The 22,352-nt window shown below is 34.6% G+C and overlaps 1 protein-coding gene across 5 annotated transcripts in view; it reads left to right on the top strand.

Moving 5' to 3' along the window:
• The first annotated feature begins 4,296 nt into the window (after window positions 1-4,296).
• LOC119084264 (visual system homeobox 1-like) overlaps window positions 4,297-22,352 on the top strand; it is a 94,417-nt gene continuing 76,361 nt past the window's right edge. For 2 of the 5 annotated variants that reach the window (XM_037194178.1, XM_037194176.1), the window contains exon 1: window positions 4,297-4,747. In XM_037194178.1, coding sequence (XP_037050073.1) covers window positions 4,408-4,747 — 340 coding nt within the window. In that variant the 5' untranslated portion in view covers window positions 4,297-4,407. The remainder of the gene's footprint in view (window positions 4,748-22,352) is intronic. The other 3 variants (XM_037194175.1, XM_037194172.1, XM_037194173.1) reach the window with 2 other exon arrangements.

Genomic DNA, 22,352 nt, shown 5'->3' with positions numbered 1-22,352 from the left:
CAGCAACGTTTAATCAGCTTCGTTTTGTTCGCAAATCAGATAATCGGTTCAAATCTGTCTGCGGTTGAGCTCTGTAAGACTCAGACTAGTAACTCAATCTGCCGCTACGCTTTTGAGTTGCTGACAGACCTACATATTATTGATTTGAACAAATACCCAGCCATCTCGACAGGGCGACAGTATTTCCTAATGTTGGTAAAAATCATATTTTAGAACCAATGATGTAAAAATATCTTGTACGAAGCATTAGGCGATACTTTGAGCATTGGAAGTAGCAGATTTAATGATTATAATTATAAATGTTTGTACAGAAATTCATAAATAAATTTTTTCTCTGGATGGCTATTCAATCGTCAAGAAATCATAAAAAATGTAGAAAAACATTTATTCCATCAATTTATTTGTCTTCATTCGTCTATTCTATTCATGTCCAATCTAGAACGTATCGAATTACCGGCTCTCTGAGTCTTTGTTGAAATAATTTTCTTTCCTTTTTATCTCCATCAATTTTAACGAACTGCAATCGTTTATTTATCTTTATTTATACAAAATATGTTCACGGGTCATTCAATGTGCGTCAAAATATTTTTCCAATTTTTTTTTCCTCACTTCACACCTCTATAGTCTTATACATAAATCACACACCACACTCAATCTAAACCATTTACAACTTAAACTTACGGATTATTGTTAAACATCAAAACAACTTTTATAAAATTATAACAGCAAAGTTGACATCAAAAGACCTTTTTTTTTGCATATACGGTTCATCTTCAATGCAAACTGAAATTTACCTGAGAAGTGGAATTCTCAATTCGAATTCGGTGAAGGTTGAATATGAAAATATTCGTTGGGGCACATAATTCAATCAATAAAATATCTCTGCAGTCGATTTGTGGGAAAATTACGATTTTTTGGAACTTCATTTAGTTAACCCTTTACAAACGGTTTAGCCTAATGATTCTGCTCTTTTTTACATTTTAAGAAAATTTTGATGAAGGAACTGGTAACCTACTCTACTTATACACCTTATCGAAATGCAATGACACTCTGAATATTAATGTCGACTGTGGAGTCAAAGAATAGTTCTTGCGACAAGATGTGATGACGCATCAGAAATTTTACGGAAAACAACCGGAATTTTCTTATTTTCGGTTAGTTTTTAATCCAATCAATCAATTTTGACGAGTCTGGTTTCATTTCATAAGAGAAAATCGAAATACTTGGTTTTCAGTCCAAACTCCAAAACGAACTGAATTTTTGATTTTTCGGATTATAACCATAGAGTACCCGAGAGATGTCTTGGTGTCGCTGTCATTTTTAAACATAGAGAGGGCAACATCACTAAAGAACATGTCTCCGATATCTCAGGAACTACTGAACTGATTCTGATAAATTTTTGAAAGGTTGTAAAAAGTTACGAATTTTGAGCCCGACATAAATTTTAGTGAAATTATCGTCGTATTCTATAGAGGCTTTTCAATTTTTCGACAATATCTTACGAACCATTTGGCCGATTGACTTCATGTCGGGCTTAAAATTCTTACTACCTGACTGTTCCAACAAATTTAAGTCAATTTTGAACTTTCTGCGGGTGTCGAAAAATCCATAAAATAAATTCAGTTAAATGTGTGACGTCATTTTTGAACGACCCGTTACGACGAAAAGTAGGGTTCAGTTAATGGGGTGGTGATATATGTCAAAACATTTTCTATATCAATGCTTGTCCGCACCAAATAAGTACTGTCGTGAATTGCAATAGGTATTTTTTTTCGAGAATTTCAAACTTCTCGGAGAATCTATTTGTGTTAGGCCTATTTTTGAAAAAAATTTAAATTTTTTCCATAATTTCTAAAGAATTGCCAAAAAATTTCCAAAACTGCGAACATCCAAAAACCGGATTTTTTCATAATTTTGAACGGTTTTGGCAACTCCTGAACTCAGCCTTGTGTTTTAGTTGCCTCTCAATAATTTTGTTTAATTCTTGACACTATCAGCTTTCAAATGATTGATTTGTAAGATGGGAGCGTCAATAATCAAACAAAATCATTGAGGGCCGGCTAAAACACAAGGCTGAGCTCAGGAGTTGTTAAAACTGTTCGAAATGATGGAAAAATTCGAACGTTCGCCGTTCTTATCAATTTTTTGGAAATTTCCAAAAAAAAATTCCAAACAAATTTCCAAAAATAGGCCCTGCAACCAATAGCAGTACTACCTGCTTTGACCCAGGGCCTATTTTAGAGGAATTAATTCGCTAAAATTTATCAATGTTTTAGTCATTTTTTTGACTTATTTACTTCCAAGGTCACATATTGAATTATCATTCTTCAGATTCAGGAACAAATAACGGGAGATACAAAATCTTTTACTTCGTTTGTTTCGACGTATAAGAAGACACCAGTTGTAACCAAGCCATTTTATTGTCGTCGTTGTCGACAACAGATGACCAGCTGTTACTAAAAAAGGTGATGACTTATATGCTGGCCGTTTTATTCTCCGAATCGTTGGAAACTAAACAATTTTTTGTTCAGTCTCAGTCACTATTTCAGGTGTTGCGGTATCGTTTTATATTCTCATTTTTATTAACACAAATACAAATGTTTCGAACAAAAACACTGTCTACCATCTGCAGTAATCATATTTTGTCTGATAAAAAACGGCACACCAATACGTTGTACAGTTTCTCGGAAATTAAATTCGGAAACCAACGAAAACTTACAAAGAGAAAAATCAATTCTCAGAACGCTACTTCCCTCCAAAATTAGGCATTAGAAAGTTGAACAATCAGAACAAACTACCCGAAACTACATTTAACTTTCAATTTATTCACAAAGCACCAAATAAAGCTCTCACTATTGTCGAATTTGTGTATAATAGTACACACAAAAAGCCCCCTCATTCCACCAAAAATAAAACAAAAAACCACCCGCACCCGAAATCATTCCACGCAGTCACTATTTAATGTGAACCGATGGTTGAATCATTCACATCGATGCAGCCAATCGATAAATAACTAATTACTCCCTTAATTAACATGTTCTCATTGTTGAGGCTATAATAAAATTACGAGATTTCACGACTTTGGCCTTTAATCACCATCGTTAAATGATATTTATGACTAAGTGGGCTTGCGCGCCATCCACTGCACACACAAATAACATTTTACCATCGTCTCATACCATAAAATGTGTGGATTTACCCCAGGCACTAAAATGAAAGTCAGTTACGCACACATCGACATATTCATATTGAGTACACGTACAAACTCCGCCTCTGACTATCAGGATTAGGACACTCCCAACAATGTGATTGTGGCGGGGATGCTTATTAGAAAATTTTCTTGTTGATTGTTTTTCACCACACCCAAGTTTGTTTTTTTTTGGTGAGAGATGGTTATCATAAAAATTACTTATACACTGGTTAATTCTGAGATGGGTCGGGCCTATTTACGAACACTCATACACATAAACAATCCAACATTCACTGCAACGTATACTCACATCGCTCAACCATGGATAACAGCCCGATTTTATCGTCGGAAATACTAATCGTCTCATATGTATACGATAATGGCAAAATGAATTGGGGTACTATTCACTGGCTAAATAATCATTTTTTTATTCCTCCGGTTTACATTTTACGTTCGATGATGCAACAGAGCAGTGAGCATTTCACGTTCGTCGAATTTATATACACATCAAGATATCCAAAGACGGATGCGGTTTTATTCGCTTTCATATTATAGAGAGATGTTTTTCGAGCGTGTATAGTATGGGATGAAGATGTTTCGAGTTCCATGTGTATAGTTTTATACTCTCAGTATGCGTGACGTGTGTGTTCCGTTGATCGTTTAGTTATATCGCGAATTTACAGCGGGTCGGTTGGAAATTGAGTTGTTTCCTCGGAATCGAATTAAGAGTTAGAAGATAAATTAAAAAAAAAGGAAAATTAAATTTTTGGAAAAGTGATGTGCATTTTTCGTATAATGATTAGACATGATTTTCGTGTGCTGATAATTTGTGTGTTAAAATAAACGATGATGATTGGGTCAAATGATAATACTTATAATCGAAAATAAATAATTTAATTCAACGAAAATTTGTATTTTTTAATTAAATCAACGAAGAATTTTTTTAACGAAAACTTTTTACAAAAAAAAAATATTTTAATTTTTACAAATCCAATGCACAATTAAAATTGCTGAGTTTGAATCACTGAAATGAACAAACAAACAAAAAATTAAAAATTTTAGCCGTCGGCTAAAAAATTTGCAAATTAAGTGAGCCCAAACGTTCAAACAATTTTTTTCTTTCGTTAAAATAAAATTTGGTGTTCAGTTAAAAGTATGTGCGACGAATTAAATTTTTAAAAACTAAAAAAAAACAACGAATAAACAATCAATCAAAAATGAATCTAGAATCACTACCACGACCCGAAACCATCCACGTAACAGCCCCAGCTGCATTAAGTCGCCCTCTATTAAATTCACAAACAATGCCACAACGATCCCCGTTTGCCATCCAAGAACTGCTCGGTCTGAGCGAATCGACGCGCCCCAGCGGTGCCGTTGTTCCGTCATCACTGTATCCGAATGTTGGCCAGACGCCGTTCAGTGGCGATCACCATCAAATGACCATGGCTGCATCCCGAATGGCCTATTTCAATGCACACGCAGCGGTGGCGGCAGCTTTTCTTCCGCATAATATGGGAAGTGGCGGACATTTGGGATTTCATTCACAAGGTTCGGGTGAGTTTTAGTGGTCCGTTTTGGGGATTTTTTTTTTGTTGAGATGAGTTTGTACTGTTAAATTATCTGACAACTTAACAACTAATTTGTTGATATTGGTCTTTCGGATCAATATCATTTACTTATGACCTAACAAATTGAATGAAATTTTATAAATTATAAATCTGTAACGACAGAAAGACAAATTTAATTCTCCTTTATAATTTCGTCCTAAATTTTTGAAACACTCAAACATTTTCCTCCATTCGTACCACACTCGTTCTCTAAGTTTCTAGAAGTTTTACAGTCCTTTCTCATTTCGAGTGTTTTGTTGGAAAAAGAATGTTAAAAAAAACAGAGCTTTCAGGTACCGTGAAGTCATCTGATGCCAATGACAATGATAAAAGTAAACGAGAAGCTCTGGATGGAGGTCTCGTTAAATAGCAAAGTGTACGTTTTGCTCCTTGAAGTACAAGATTTTTTTTTTATTAAAAGCAATCCGGACGACACATTATTTTAACGAATTTCTTTAAGAATTTAAGAAATTTTTATGAATTTTCTGTAATTTTGAGAATTTTTAGGAATTTAATTCCTAAAATAGACTATCCTAAGGTTTGTCAATTTTTTTTCGAAATGTGACTTTTTGGTGCACTTGAATATAAAATCGCATAATTAAATATGTTGAATGAGACAGACAGGCATTAAAGAATTGTTTTGTCAACAATAAAACGATGGTCTAATGTATCAATAAGGTTTGTTGACCAATAAATAAACAACAAATAGAACAGAATTTCTAACACACTGAAAGAGACAGAAGCCAATCGTCAAAATTGAACATCTGAATGATATTTATAGAGTCGTAGAGTGACAATCTTAAAAATGGATATTTTCGAACTTATCTGGCCACTGAATTAGGAAATAAAAAAATGTATTCGAATTTATACCTTGTTCATTGTAAATCGAACTTAAAAAAATTTCTAGTTAAACTGCAAGATTTTAATTGTTGCTGCTCAACTTAAATATAAATGTGAAAATCTGACAAGAAAAATTCAAAAATTCAAAGTAGGACTCTGTAATTTTTCAAAATATTTCCGTTGATTGAACTTGAACCAAGGAAAATATCGGAACTAACGTCGGAGTCGTTTTTAAACTTATCTAACATTTTATGATTTAATTCTAATCGAACTCGAAAGGATTGCAAAATTGAAAAAAAAATATTTCACTGACAATTACGGTTATAAACGTCGAAAACAAAATATCTAAAATAAAATTCCCATAAGTACAGATTTGAGCGTCGGAAGTTTTTTTAAATTGTTCCATTTCCGATGCGACAACGTAGAGCGTTTGTTTAAACTGATTACGTATACATATCTTAAAATATTAGTGCAAGTGACTTTTTGGATATTAATATAATAAGATGCGTGACATTGACGAAAACTTGTCAAATAAACTGGTTTAAGAAATTTTACTTTGAATAGGGACCATCCAAAATGCTTTTCCGCGATTTATTAGGAATTTTTCACCCTCACTCCATCTGTGTTCGTATTTTTGCAATACCTACAACATGGCTGGTCACACCTGGCCCCAAATCACAGAACGTATAAAATAAAAACAAAAAAAAATTACATTTTTTCCGATAATTTTGACGGGAATCGTCTTCAAATTTAGATTAACTGAGCAATTCCAGGGGAAGAATTTTCATTTCTGAACGAGCTCAAAAAAATCTAAAGCTTATCCATGTTTGAAGATGAAGACATAACTTTACATGCACTACGGCATGCGTTTTACATTCATCGACAATTCGTTCGAGTAAATTGAGATCTACCATCCACAACATATATACAACTTTTCATGACAACGAGAAAAATTCTGAAATTTATGCCCAAGGCATGGAAAGAGCTTTCAATATAACATCGTTCAAAGGATGGTACTTTTTTGACATACTCGAAGATGATTTATTATTCCTTAAAAAAGGCTAATCATCTGTTATCGACAGAAACGACTAAAATGTGACAATTAAATGTGTTCTTATGGCGTAAAATCTGCGTAAAAACGAATGAAGACAAAGATTTTATATCAAGCAACAAGACGATGCTACGAAGCAACGAAGTAATAGATTTTATGAAAACTACTCGCATATTATGTACGCTTTTGAGGAAAATGAAGAGGATGTCTTACAATAGCGTACGCGTCGTATATTTTCCTGTGATTCCGGAAGGGTCTTTTAGATTTTTCCATGAAAATTGTTAATTTAGGGCTTTTCACAAATGAGTTTCGAGCCAGTTCGGACCTGAATTTACTGTATCAGATAGCAGTCATGACTCAATTATCTTTGTCTCTATTGTCGCTAGAAATTCGGATAATAACAGTAATGTACTCAGATGCAGCAATCAATCATTACACATAGGGTATGCCACTCATATTCAATTTAAATGCTCACATTCACTCATCCCAGCTAATTATTTTCTCATCACATTCTTCGTTTGAATCGACGAAAATAATCTCCTTTTGTTGAATGAAACGTAAAACAAAACGAACTGCGAAAAAAAAACGCTGTGCAAAAAAAAGTCTCCAGCACAAAGAAACTCGAATAAATAGTGAAGAAGACGAGGTTGAAATCAAATTCTGTGCGATTCGAATGTATAATTGAATATGAAGTTTTGGTGTTGGTTTTTATTTTCAGCTAGTTATGAATGCGTCATGCTATTGTTTGCATTGTATATCGTTCGTTTTTGCAGCCAACACTTTTCCATTGAGGTAATTTTATGCGGGTTTCAGTGAAATAAAGGTGGACGGTGGTGCACGCAATTAGATTGTGTTCGAAGTTTTATAATTTAATATTCTGTGAAAGTGGCATTCGAAAATGTAGACATTTTGTTGATGATATTAAAATCACGAGCTGTCCGAATGTCGAATTAATTTTACCCACACAGAGTCTAAAATGGAGCGGAAAAAATTCGACAATTTTCTTCGTCGCTCTTAAGATTTTCATATACAAAAAAAAAATCCTGGAGTGCTACAGTCAGAGGCAGTGAAATTTCAGCTTGAAATTTCGTCATCTGTTTGTCAGCTGATCCACTTAAACCTGTTTATACTAGTTGATATGGTTGAAGCTGATACACGCATGCACTTGGTAGTGGTAAAACCTTATGAAGTCGTATAAACAGTTTTGATTGTTTGGATCGTGGATAAGCTGAAGCAAATTCATGCTGAAATTTCACTGCTTTTTAATCCAAACTAGCTACATGCCAATGTACTGAAAGTACTAAGGCACTACATACCCCACTTTTACACTAGGCTTCGTTATTTATTTATCAAAATTTTCTCACCATTTCCTCGGTCCGTTGACAGTATTTTCCTATTTTTTTCGCTCGTTGTTACTTCCGAATGTCTTTCTTTTTGCAACTGATTTATCTCGGATATCAACGATTTTATACCCTTCAAATAATACAAAGCCATTACACGGTTGTAGTTGAAAAGGTGTTCGCAGCTTTAATGTTAAAATAATACCTAATTAATGGACTCGCGCGATTGTTCAATGTTCATAAATCGCATGCCCCTACTCCAGATTTCCGGTCGTTGTATTGGGTTGTATTGAAGGGGTTGTTCACAAAATATGTTGCAGAAGATTGACGATTTTCCCAAAAAGAAAACTATCAACCCGGCCGGAAAATTTTTAACAACTGTCCACCCGAAAAACGATTGCCCGATGAAGTTCCCAAAAATAACTGATAAATTCATAACACGATCATGGATGTATTTGATAAGCGATTGTAGGAGCAAGTACAGCAAAAATCGCTCATAAGAACTAAGAATTTAATTTCCTTTAAATAGTCACTGCAATCGGGCAACCCTCAATTTCGGAGTGCTCGTTCACGTCTCGTCTCTGTATCGGTGTACTAAATGTATTTTTTCTCCTTCTCTTTTCTCATTAAACTAACTATTGGCAAGGCGGTGGGTGCTGAAAATACTCCACTGATGCTTACGTTTCGTCAACACTTCAATGTGCTGGACTAATCAACGCGTCAATGCTTTGGACTATTAATATTTTTGAATTAAAGAAAAACACCCGAAAGTCATAAACATTTCCATCGAACCAATACCAGTGAAAATCGCGCAAATTCCCAATGTATAAATCGATTCGACTTAGAAATATCCAATTCACCGATATTTGTTTGTACAAATGTTCCACGTGCGTTGGTTAACCATCTATATTGTACGTATATGTGTATCGTCATCATCAAAGTAAAATTTGTACGTTGATGTGCGTTCGATGGCAGCTAGTAATATGTGTATTTTGTGTGCGAGTTTTATCTCGTATTATAACAGAGACCGATTTCGGTGGGCGGTAAGATTAGTGAAGAAGTTTTTTTTTTGGATATTGATTTGAGGAGATAATTCACCGTCTGATGTTATTTCGTGTATACAAATTAGTCCAATCGAATAAATGGTCGAATGGATGAAGATGTGTTTATGGTGTGTGGAGAATTCAACAAAAATGGAAATTGGGTGGTACATTTGAGCGTATACGGCAATGGGTATGGATGAATGGAATGATTACTAGGTTGATTTGAAAGTATTTTAGCAAATAATTGGTTACAGAATTTTGAGTATAAGTTGCTGGTGCTTCAAAAGAAACCAGCATCACTGCTCCTATTTGCATCCAAATTCTTCATAAGTCAATTGTTTAAACGATCTGGCCGTGACCCTAGCACCGCATGAACAACAATTTATCTTCAAATTAATGTAATGACTTCCATCCATTTTTTCTCGTCCCTTTTCGTTTAAGGGCCATCATTGATAACCATTCTCTTAGATGTAATTTTTGATCTTTCTTCCTTTCCACAACTCGCCGTTTGAAAACTTCTTCCAAGCCTGCACTTTTACCTATCTCAACTGATTGTTCACAAAGTGTGTCAGTTGTTGTTAAATTGAACTAGGTTAGGCCCTACTGTTGGACCTTTAGAACCGTGTTTGGTTTCTCGTAACTCTGTGCGATTGTATGAGGGAATAACCGAAAGGGCATAGGGTAAGTACTTCTAATCATATGCAGATATCCGTCTATGAAAAGGCTATGTCATCTGTTAGAATAGTGACTAGAAAAATACATCAAAATCGATGAACATTGTTTGATGTTATAACACAAAGTTTGCTGAAACAAAAGAAGTAGAAGATTTTGTGGCCATGTGCTGAAACATATTGACCAAAAGAAGTTACGGATTCGATAACTGTGATTAGGTTTATACCGTAAAAAAATCTGATCGACCTGTACTTCGTTTGGAGGCTTCTCTACAATTTTTAAAAAGAAAATAAAAATCCCCACTTTGTACGACCTAGTATTTTCGCACAAAAAACCTCATCAAATGATTATGTTAATCGACATTATTCACATATTTCGAATTCTTTGCATATTCCATGAGTCACTCACTGGCACAAAGCAATTTTCAAAAACACTGCATCCCATGCCTCCCCTATTTCAGTGGCTCGAACATATATAGATGCATAATATTCTGTAAAATCGCATTGCATCACACACTGGAGTTGTGTGTTCAAATATGTATATTCATTCACACAACACTTAAATCCTCAATGTGCAGGAAAACCTAAACTCAATTCGCATCAACGCCAACATTTTTTCAAGGTGTTGATGCAAATAAACTTGTGTTCTCTTATGACATAGAATTCTCTCGACGAGTACATTAAATTCAAATTACTTGTGAGTTGTGTGCATGGAGGATTTGTGTGACGAGGATGATGATGATGAGGAAGAAAAAAAAAATAATTAAATTACCTCTTCAATAAGGTTGTTTTTTCTCAATTAATTCAAATGCAAATTGCCTAACATAATGTACTTATGCGTGTAACGAAAGTCTCGTCTACATGCAGGTAGTTGGTGCTTCCAACAGGCAATATTAATGTTGGTGATCCATAAAAGAATCTAAATTAATAAAAGAGAACACGATTCTCGTACAGACATTTTTGTATGTATCTTTAACGATAACAAGCTCATCATTGAACGTACACAGAGGATGGCATTACATTTTATTGGGACATAACTGGGGATCATTCCAAAACTTAAACAGCTAGAAGAAGGATATCGAACAAAAAATACGAGATCAATACCTCGAGAGATCCTTTGACATTAGATGCCATCAATAGGTATACGCGGTCTGTTTTGACTATGGGATCATTCATAAATTACGTAACGCTTTTTCAGTGCTGCCATCAAATTAAATCTTAGATAACTCCGAAGCCTCCGAAATTATGTTCGCAGGCTACGCAATTCTCTAGTTATTTAATTCTGATGGAAGCACTGAAAAAGCGTTACGTAATTTATGAATTATCACTGGGGCCTGCATTTAAAGAAGCACACAGTTTAGGTTCTCAAATTTTGAAAATGTACGGTTTACGGACTATCTAGCCTCCAACTTCAACAGTTATTTAAGTTCTTTGGATCATTCACACAAATTGTGTGTCACAAAATACACACGTGATTGACGAATTGCAGATCTGTCTACGGTATGTGTACATCGAAATATTCGCGTTTGTCAAACTACCCCTCCTCCGAAAAAGCAAACGTAAACATACCGAAAAAATTAGTAAACTGACACACTTTGTAGTTGTGATTTACATTCATGAACCCTCGCATTATCATCTGTTGAGCTGATAAGTACCTCGCTGAAAACTACTGTCTTACCCCACTTTCTTCGCCCTAATTTAACCTCCTTTCACAAGATTTGCAAAAGATATAGAACATTTAATCAATGATCATCCTGGTCATAACAGAATAGTTAGAAAAAGTTTTTTTTTTAAAGCAAAGTTTTCTGTCAACACTTGGAATCCTTCATTAAGAACTCACACTATACACTCGAATGTTAGAGTGGATGATAACGTGTCTGCTTTGAATATTTACTGACAGGATAATACCATTCGCACTTCGAACTGTATAATATAGTGTGTTACTGTTGATATAATTGAAAAGTCATAGAAATATGAAAGCGTAACTATACATCCCACAGGTTGGGGGTAAATTAAAATGTAAATAGAAAATTCTTTTTATTCTCAATCGGGTTTACTGAATGAAAAATATATAATAAAAAAAAAACATTCGTGGGATGAATTAATACAATTTTTTTTTCTGCAAATATCGTGTTGCCTTTGCCACTGAATGAACGAACATTTTTTTGTATTCCTTTTTTTTCCAGAAAAACAATAATTTTTTAATTAAAAAATTCAATTTCTGCGGCTGAAACTTTTAATAATTGCATTTTTCATGGACTTTTCGATGAAAATCGTTAAAAAATATTTGAATGGGCACATTGTACAAATATGAGATTACTGGTACGGTAGTACATGATAGAACCAGCTCATGAAAAGTGAACGTGTCCCAAGCTCTCTTTATCTCTCTCTCTCTCTCTCTCTCTCTCTCTCTCTCTCTCTCTCTCTCTCTCTCTCTCTCTCTCTGGGAATACTAGACTCGTATAGCGAGCTGACTTCTGGAAGCTGTAGAACAAAGTACTTTGCATGTGATGAAACATTCTAGGAGCCATATTTTTGGCCAGGAGACTTGCATACTCATATAATTGTCAGTAATAGTCTCTCACTATGATCACTATCACTATCGATTGGGTCCAAGGCTGTACAGTCTTCTTCTTCTTCCTCGCTCGAAATGTTTTTAGTCATTTAACTTTCAGGGTCAGTGTTTAATTTAATTTAAAGCCGAGATGCATTCCTCATTGATCGAACTAAATTTTTAGTCTTTAGAATGGGATGAAAAATTCTAGAAGCTATATCCCTGACCAGGATTCTTGATATTTTTGTCGGTGCTGCCCCAGGCTGCGTACTGAATGTCTTCACTGAAGACTCTTCAGTATCTAATTCTCATGTGGTGACAAAAAAGTTATCTTGACATTTCATCCTTCGCCAATTTGATCTACGATGTAGGCTCACTAACATACACACTGTCTTATCAATTTTAGACCGCCCCTAGCGCTCAAAAATAGAAGTCGAAGTAGATTTTTCGCCTTAGATAGTTGGACTTGGCGTAGACCTTTCTACCCAGTGGCCCTCAAGCGAGAAACTTTTTTCGAAAAGGTATCAAAAAACTTAAAAGAAAATAGGAGACACAGAACCTTAGGAGACACAGAAAACCCGTTCCGCTGTTGCTTCTCCATAGAATGTTTTTTAAATTGAATTTTTTTTCCGCAATTTTTATGGTTTTTCACTGAAAAAAAAAGTTTCTCAAATGGGTACACAAAAAATTGTATTGCTTGCAGTGGAGGTACCTCAGAGAACACAGAAAAACAATTCCACGATATCTGAGCTGTTCCTTCGAAAAAAAAAAACAGTTTTTTTCTCTTGAGGGCCACCGTGAATTGGGCCTGATAGTAATTGATTTGACCAACACATCATTCAAATTAGTTTCCTTTCTTTTCTAATTGATTTATGCAGAATCTGTACATATCCAATCCATCTGAATACATTCACACGTTATTGAGGAGTGACTGAATGAACATCAGAATCTTAACAATTTCATTTCGATATAATGAACTGCTCCATAATGTCTAATTGTTTGCCTTTCGTCCGTTATTTAATTTCCAATATTCAGGTAAATCCCCAGGGTATGTTTACCTTTCATACACATTTAATTCAATCATCCTATACATCGTATCAAATAACACCGAGAAAAGAAGAAGAAGTAAAAAAAAACACCCGAAAATCTAGATGGATATATCAATCATTTATTTCAACTATTTCCCGAAACATGCAGCTCTCTCCTCTATCCACAAAATCCTTGGGATAATACAATATTATATTCCGTACACATGTCACACGTATTGTTGTTCGAATTATATGGGCAATAAAAACCACACAATGGATTTGTTGTCGAGTTTTCGTTTTTTTTTTTAAACTCAATCCAGATACTTATAGACTTCAAAATCGAACATGTAAAACTGCTTCTCTATCTCCACTGCAAATAGTCACACAAGCAAAACAGAAAAGATTTTTTTCCTTCTTTTTCTTCCTTTTTTTGCTGAAATTTTACCTGTTTCTTGATATTTTCATAGATTTTGCGGATAAAACCACAAAACCTTGTTTAACATATGCAAACTTGCTCCTTAAAACGAGCAAATATTTCAGTTGTTGTTGTCGCTGTATTGTACACACATATCGTTCACCTTTCTTAGACTGACGGGGCTGTGTATAGTGTAATCGATTTCGAATCCATATAAACATTTTGACATGTGAATATTGGGAGTTGATGCATGTATGAGAGGATGAAAATGGTATGTAAAATGAGAAAGGCTGAATGGAAAAATGGGTAGGTAGTTGAAGCGACTGCCATTTACAGGCGATTTAAGGGATTTTCTGTTTCTTTACATTTTTGAGTTTATTCACTCAATTTTGTATGCCAATAAGATTTGTAATGCTCAAGAGGTTTTGTCCATGAAACGGCACACTCTAATGACTTATATTTACCTTTCAAAGTTTTTGTAGGTCAACATTTCAAGTAGACTGGACAGTCTAATCTACCATACAGGCTCCACTGTTATTGATCGTGGATAAGTGGGACTGTTAAAGGTCTTAATTTGGTCCGATTTCCCGAAGTCGATTTTCAAAAGAAACCCACTTGAAGATTTAATCTACTGAGTTGACTGACCTCTACCGAGCCTTGGTCGGATTTTTTTTTTTTTCTAAAGAATCGTGAGCCGTAAAAGTCGATTTGAAGAATGTCTTGACCAAAAATAGGTCTCACGATTCTTCCCTTATATTATCCTTTCTAGGAAAAACGATCATTGTCACAGAGAAAAAATTGTTTTTTCAAAACGGTCAAGTGATAATCAAAGTAAATTTGTTTCCCAAATTTCGTTCCTCCTCTGTTTTATGTATTAACCGCCGTTTCGTTGTGTCCCTTTGTTGTCCATATAATGTTTTCAACTGCCTTTGTCAGATTTAAGAAATCACTTTAAACAGCAACATAACTAACTTCACAATTCGCGAGCTCCTCTCATTTCATTTCGGCTTCGAACACATTCTTTAAAAGTTAATTTGTTTCACTAATTTATTTACAAATTCAATTCCTTTAGCAGCAAAAGATAATGTATTAAGGAACCGGTTATAAGAAAACACAGCTTCCGTCCCTTATCAAACTAACTCACATTTTGTTTTCGGTTGGTTTGTTTACGATTTTGTTTGTATATTTCATTTTAACATACCCTTGTTGGCCTTACGGCACCGGGTCCGTTCCACCAAAAGAAACGACAGAAATATGGAATCTGTTACTTCTTTTGTTAAATGTATGGCTCAACGTTTGGCTCGAATTCTTTTACCTCATTTGTTTGTATCATACATTTCGCTATATAAACACACTTCCAGAGAAGAGACCGCCTTCATTTTCGTCATTCCTATCGATAGCAGAAACGTTTGTTTTTCTGGCGCAAAGTTTTGGATACGATTTATGTTTTATACAGGATAGTTAACGTTTCCGTTCTAGATTTCTTTCGAGCACTTCCACAATTTGTGCTGATGTTTATCAATCAAAAATTGCTCTTAAAAATCTGCTGCTCTAGTCGTCCTCTAACTTTTTGTCCTCCAAGAACAGCCTCCCATTTCTTGCATGACACTCTTTTTGAACGAGCCCTTGGAGTCTCGTACAAATTCGACGATTTTTTTCTCTTCCCCTTTCCCATTTCGCGAATAAGAAATTGGTGGGCAATAAAGATTTCCACGTAAAAGGGTTACATTCTTAAGAAGTGCCATCGTTCCCAAGTTAATTCGTTACAATTTACTTTTTCACATTGTACTCACAAAACTTATTTTGTTTTCCTTTTTTCCTCTCTCACTCCGTTAAATGAGCGCACAGACGGATACCGTGAAAACTCTGCTATAACCTCTGGTGAAGCAGCTCCTTTGCGTGTCTACAATGTACACACAAAACCGTCATAATATGAACGTGCATTTTCCTTAAAATACCCAAGTCGACGATGGGTTCGTTACATAATACCTAAAACATTGTAGCGTAAGAGGAAATGTAGACGAAAAGATGCGAAGTAGAAGTTAAGTGTAAACGGGTTGATTTAATGTGACTGGTGTTGGATGTACCAGGCGGAATTTAATGAAAAATAGTTTTATTTTCATCAAATTTTCCGGCACTCGCTAAAAGGGGGTGCTTAATTGTATGAGAAATTTTATAATTATTTCAAGCGACACTGTATTATTGTCGTGGAACATTTTTTGTTTTTTTTTTTCGTTTGTTTTTGTGTTCTTCGAGCAATTTAATGTTTAGATGCACAGGCATTTAAAGTCATAAATTGCTTCTGCTCCTTATTTTTATGCGTGTACTACTACACCCAAATTGAATCATTTTGTGGTGGATTTTGTTTGATTTTAATTTGGAATAAAATGTGTTCGAAATAAGAGACACATAAAATTATCGCATTGCTGGGCTGGCTAGGTCTATATCTATTCGCCGGCAACCGTAATAAATCCGTGGAAATAACTGCGATTTTTTCAGAGTATCTACTTCGTCTTCCCGTTCCGTTCATATCTCGTATGAACTAGTATAATATCCCCATTTTCCCTTTAAATAAAACAGTCGCATAATTGAAGGGCTTCGTTGTGTATAAATTAAATTTAAATTTAATTAACTTTAATATTTTCTATGGCATTGAATGAAGGTTATTGTGTGCTAAGGAATTTCAGGTCTTTGTTCTCCGAATAATGTCTTCATTTCAATTCGTTTTGAGTGAATTTTTTTCCTTCCTTCTTTTCTTCTGTTAATAATGGCTCGGATATCCATGTACGTTCAGCATTCATGTGTTTTAATTCTCTTTTTCGTCCGTCTTTCGTTTCGAATGTTCGAGTGCGAACTATATGGGTTTGTTTTCAGGGTTGCTTTAAACCATATAATGTAGTGGACAAGAATGTAAAACTTTGAGACTTGGATTGGGGTGATAGGAATCTATTAAACAGTGAGTTAAAGAACTGATAACTGATTTGAGCTCCTTGTGGATCACTCTTTCCACTTCTGTAATAACTTTGTGGGTACTCTTTCAAAAACTTTTATTTTGATTGTGGGACACCGTGAGCCTTTCCTTCTCTTCCAGTAGGCTCTAAAAAGTATTATATTGACCTTTTCAAAACAGTTCTCATTCCCTATCGACAACGACGACAAAATTAAGCAACGTAGGCGTTTCGTATGTGTCTGTTCAAACAAATGAAGTAAAAGATTTTGTATCGATCAAGATCAAGATGTATGGACCAATATACGTGAATAGGCATGGTATTTCAACTGGCTATGTGCTTACGGTCTGTGAATTATTTCCCAGTGTGAAATGTTAAAAAGTCGGCTACTGCCGAATAAAAGACCCAGTCCGGGCCTGACTTCTCACTGTATTTTGACTATGTGCTGCATGTGTGAAACTCGTATTTCTACCATTGCTATCACACAAAATATACCTTGGATCTGCCGCATCCATCGCTCAAATTCTGTAATCAAAAATCACACCGTTTGACGGTCTCGTTTTTAATTTATCATTGTTTGCCACAACAAAGGTTACCATTTTTGCAGGTGACGAAATTTCTATGCAAGAGCTCATGTTTGAAACAAAACCGAAATAAAAAAAAAACACTCCGCATACACTTCGAGCATCAGCGCTCCACAGTGACAGAAACACTAAAGCATTGAATCAAAACAATATCTCTTCGTGTCTGCATCTTTTCGTTAGTTAGATATAGTATCAACATAGAGCATTCACGTTACATTGTGTAAGGTAATTTTCCCCGTCCCAAGACAGTCAGTCTCCCATTCAATACAATGCTTCCAAAACAAAAATGTAAAATAAAACGAAAATTTACTCGCTTCAAACGTAGCACCTCTGTGTTTTACATATAGATTTCAGAACCGTATTGTCTTAACCATGTTATAATTTTGTGAAACATCTACAACAGTAACATTTCTTTCGTCCTTCTTTTCGTAGTCGGTATAAACGTTCAAACGATACAAATATATATGTGTTCAGAAAAACAACACAATTTTCCTCTCGGTTCGCACCTGAGTACATACTTACACACCTCTAAACAATGCCAGAAAATTTCGAAGAGCGGCATCATATAATATGTTATACGTGTCGTTCGATATGATGCTAAAGTATACATACCGTTGAGGACAATATTGTGGTTTGAGGTATGGATTGGGGCGAAAGGCGAATTCTCAACTCAACGCTATACACACATGTATAAAGTGTGGCGATGCAACACTTTAATGTATGCGGAAAAATATGAGCGAATTAATTTTTCGCTAATGTATTGCGAGAGTAGGAGATTAATATATACTCGCAAGTTTGGTTGGTACAGTCCGCGGTAAAATCATTTTCAAGTTATGATGAATTGTATGCAGAAATAAGATAAATTTAGAAAATGGGACTGAGGAGGACTTTATATCGAAATTATTACAGTAGATTTGTGTAATAAAAGTAACAAAATCTACAACTGATTTAGCTTTGCTCCTTCGAAAAACACAAAATCGAAACACAAAGATAGCACCATTTGTCCGCTAAGAGTCCTTAATAAAATTGGAAGACATTTCCTCAGATTCGAAATATAGTCCCTGGATCGCCCTGAATTAAAAATTAAATGACGATTCAAATAAAATTTTATATTTTCAAGGTCTGACGTGGTAAACAAGTTCAGAACTCCCAATATGTAGAATAAAAATATTTGAAGTAATAGATTTTCATACACTATCAGATACTTTACACAAATAAAGTAGTAGATTTGATGACTTTATTGCAATACAGTTCCCATTTCTGAACGGTTCAGACAATCTATGCAAAAAGGAATTTTTCAAGTTAACCATTTACAGACAGCATAAGCAAGCATATGTCATTAGTATAATTTTAGTGCGGTTGACAATGCAATTTTACGTATACAGAACCAGTGGCCTCACATCCAAAAATTTATGCAACTCCAACTCCATTTTTTAGCCACACGACATGTGTTGTTGACCGAGTGGTAAACGATTTTTTAAGTCGCAGGCCGAATGTGACAATACGCATTGTGTGCCGTTCAGCAACAAACGTAGCCTTAAACACGAAGAAGAATAATGTCAATGAAGATCAAAAACAACCACAAATCAACACGTTTTTCAATATGAAGCCTTAAAAGTTAATAGGTCAAAGAATGGACTGAACCATTCAATAGTTTTTAGGGAATTTAATACCCTTAAAATAGGCCCTGCTTCAGGTTCAGTATTAATGCATACTTGCAAAGGACTTCTGCCACTGCATCTCTTTTACACTAAGTTTTTTAATGTTTTTTTTGTTGCAAATTTGATGCAGTCGGCGTCAGTGAAATTTTGACAAGAATTTGATTCAGCTGATCTACGTGAACAAACAAAACTGCTTATACGCCTTTTTCATACAGATGAAATAGTTACACGCATGCGCGTGGTGGTAAAACCTCATAAAGGCGTTTGACTACTTGTGTTCGCATGGTTGAACAAGCTGAAAAACAGATGATGCAAATGAAAAAATTTCACTGTCGTCGACTGTATATTTTTGCACCAATTTAGATTTTCTGAACGGCTGAGGTATACATTAGTGCTCAAAAATAAAGGTCATAGCTCAAACTGTTGGTTCTGTTGGTAGCACAAACGTATCGTTTCTATTACGTATCTATTACGTCTTTTGTGACCGACTAGTAGTTGATGCAAAATCTATTACTTCTCTACGTGTTAACCAAATTTCTGCTATAATAATACGACAGTGTCTAGAATACATATTTCTTATATTTGTTGTCATTGTTGTCGATAACATATGACACTGAACAAACATTAATAAATAACTAGCCTTTGTTTCTATTAGCGTATATGATGATGGTGACGAACAGATACGATTGATTATGATGATGATGATGATGAGATATGATTGATGATAACATATGATTGATGATGGGATATGATCTATGATGGGATATGATCTATGATGGGATATGATCTCTGATGGGATATGATCTCTGATGGGATATGATCTATGATGGGATATATGCTACGAAGGGATATGTGCTACGATGGTATATGTGCTACGATGGGATATGTGCTATGATGGGATATGTGCTATGATGAGATAGGATTGATAATGAGATACGATTCATGATTAGTACAATACATAGACGATATATGTCCACAGTAAAATATGCAAACAGAATGATCTAAGCACAGTGGGAGACGGCGCTGAAGGCAGCAAAGCTGCCTTAAAAAACTGATCCTAGTTGCTGTCCGGGGGGAGTTGGGCTTCATAGTTGAGTATTGTGTTCCGTTCTTTTTTTTGGAAAAAAGAAGTTAAAAAATGTTGTATAATGGAAAATCCCAACGGGCCCTTTTATTAATTATTTTTAGTTCAATATAAAAAAGGAAAAACTCTTTGGCTTTGTTCGGTTAATTTTGTAAAAGGAAGAATTCGTTGTGATCGTTCCATTTGATATTCTCCCCGCATTTTGTAAAAGGGAAAATTAAATTAATTTGTTATATTAGCGATGTCCAGCTCATTTTGTAAAAGAAAAAATTTGATTTGTTCGTTTAATTAGAAATTTTGCTCACATTTTGTAAAAATAAAAATTGGAAAATGCTTTCTACATTTTGTAAAAGGGAATATTGCTTGGTTTTTGGTTATTAGCGATTATTCGGTTCATTTAGTAAAGGGAAAAATAAGAAATTCTCCCCACATATTGTAGAAGGGAAAATTCAATGAATTTGTCGAATTAGCGATTTTCGAGCTCATTTTGTAAAAAGGAAAATTCGTTGTGGTCGTTTCGTTAGAAACATTCTCATCACGTTTTGTATCAGGAATTATTCCATGATTTTGGTCAATTAGAAATTCTCTCCATATTTTCTAAAATGTAATATTCTTTGGCTTTGCTAAATTAGCGATTTTTCTGCTCATTTTGTAAAAGGAAAAATTCGAAATTCTTCCCACATATTGTAGAAAGGAACATTCTATAAATTTGTTGAATTAGCGATTTTTTGGTTCATTTTGTAAAAGGGAAAATTCGAAATTCTCCCCACATATTGTAGAAGGGAAAATTCAATGATTTTCCTGTTCATTTTGTGAAAGGAACAATTGGAAATTCTCCCCACATTCTGTAAAATGGAATATTCTTTAGCTTTGCCAAATTAGTGACTTTTCGGTTCGTTTCGTAAAAGGGAAAATTGGAAATTCTACCAACATTTTGTAGAAGGGAAAATTCAATGAATTTGTGGAATTACCGGTTTTGAGCTCATTTTGTAAATCAACCATTGGAAATTCTCATCACGTTTTGTATAAGGAATTATTCCATGATTTTGGTCAATTAGAAATTCTTTTCATATTTTCTAAAATGGAATATTCTTTGGCTTTACTAAATTAGCGACTTTTCGGTTCAATTCGCAAAAAAGAACATTGGAAATTCTCCCAACATTTTGTAGAAGGGAAACTTACATCAATTTGGTGAATTAGCGATTTTCCTGTTCAATTCAAAAATCGGAAAAAATTGGAAATTCTCACAATATTTTGTAAAATGGAATATCTTTTGGCTTCGCTAAATTAGCGATTTTTCGCTTCATTTCGTAAAACCAATAATTCTATGTGACCACTACATTAGAAACCTTGTCAATTTTTTCCATAGAAAAAAAAATAGAAATTTCAGTGACGAAGTCAGTGGGAGTTCCACCCCACACCCCCGGGCCTCCGGCTATCAGATTTGCATTGACGAAAGTAACGTATTGAGGGAAAATGCAATTTTTCCATTCTCAATTAGCGATTTCCGGCTCATTTTGTAAAAAGAAAATTTGATGGCTTCGTTAAAAATAAAAATTTGAAAATTCTTTCTACATTTTGTAAACGGGAATATTGCTTGGTTTTTATTATTAGCGAGCTTTCGGTTCATTTAGTAAAAGGTGAATATTCTCTGCCGATTTATTTGTTGAATTTGTGAAACGGAAAAATCGATGCGATCGATTCATTGGACATTTTGCTCATTTTTTTGTAAAAGGTAAAATTAGAAATTCTCCCAACTGTTTGTAAAAGGGAAACTTTCATCAATTTGTTGAATTAACGACTTTTCGGTTCAATTCGTAAAAGGAAAAATTCGAAATTCTTCCCACATATTGTAAAAGGCAAAATTCAATGATTTTGTTGAAATAGCAATTCTCACAATATTTTGTAAAATGGAATATTCTTTGGGTTCGCTAAATTAGCGATTTTTCGTTTCATTTCGTAAAACCAATAATTCTATGTGATCAATACATTAGAGATCTTGTCCACTTTTTGTAGAGAAAAAAAATAGAAATTTCAGCGTAGAAAATGACCAAAGTAACGTATTGATCGTTTTCAATAGCGAATTTCCGATACATTTTCTAATAGGCAAAATTCGATCCGATCGATCCATTACTCTATATGTGTTATTGGATATAAGCGATATTTTTCAGTTTCATAAATGTTTGTCGGAAAATGCGAAACGTACTGCCGTTACACAGCTGTTGACAGTGGCAACCCAGTAAAAAAGAAACAACCATTTTACAGTCCATGAGCGCACAAAAATTTCATTAAATGTAACCACACCGACAATTTTCCATTGTTCCCACAGTCGA

This window comes from Bradysia coprophila, unplaced genomic scaffold (genome assembly GCF_014529535.1).
Source record: "Bradysia coprophila strain Holo2 unplaced genomic scaffold, BU_Bcop_v1 contig_732, whole genome shotgun sequence".
Lineage (NCBI taxonomy): Eukaryota > Metazoa > Arthropoda > Insecta > Diptera > Sciaridae > Bradysia > Bradysia coprophila.
Note: the sequence above shows the minus strand (reverse complement) of the source record. Positions and strands in the feature narration are given on the sequence as shown.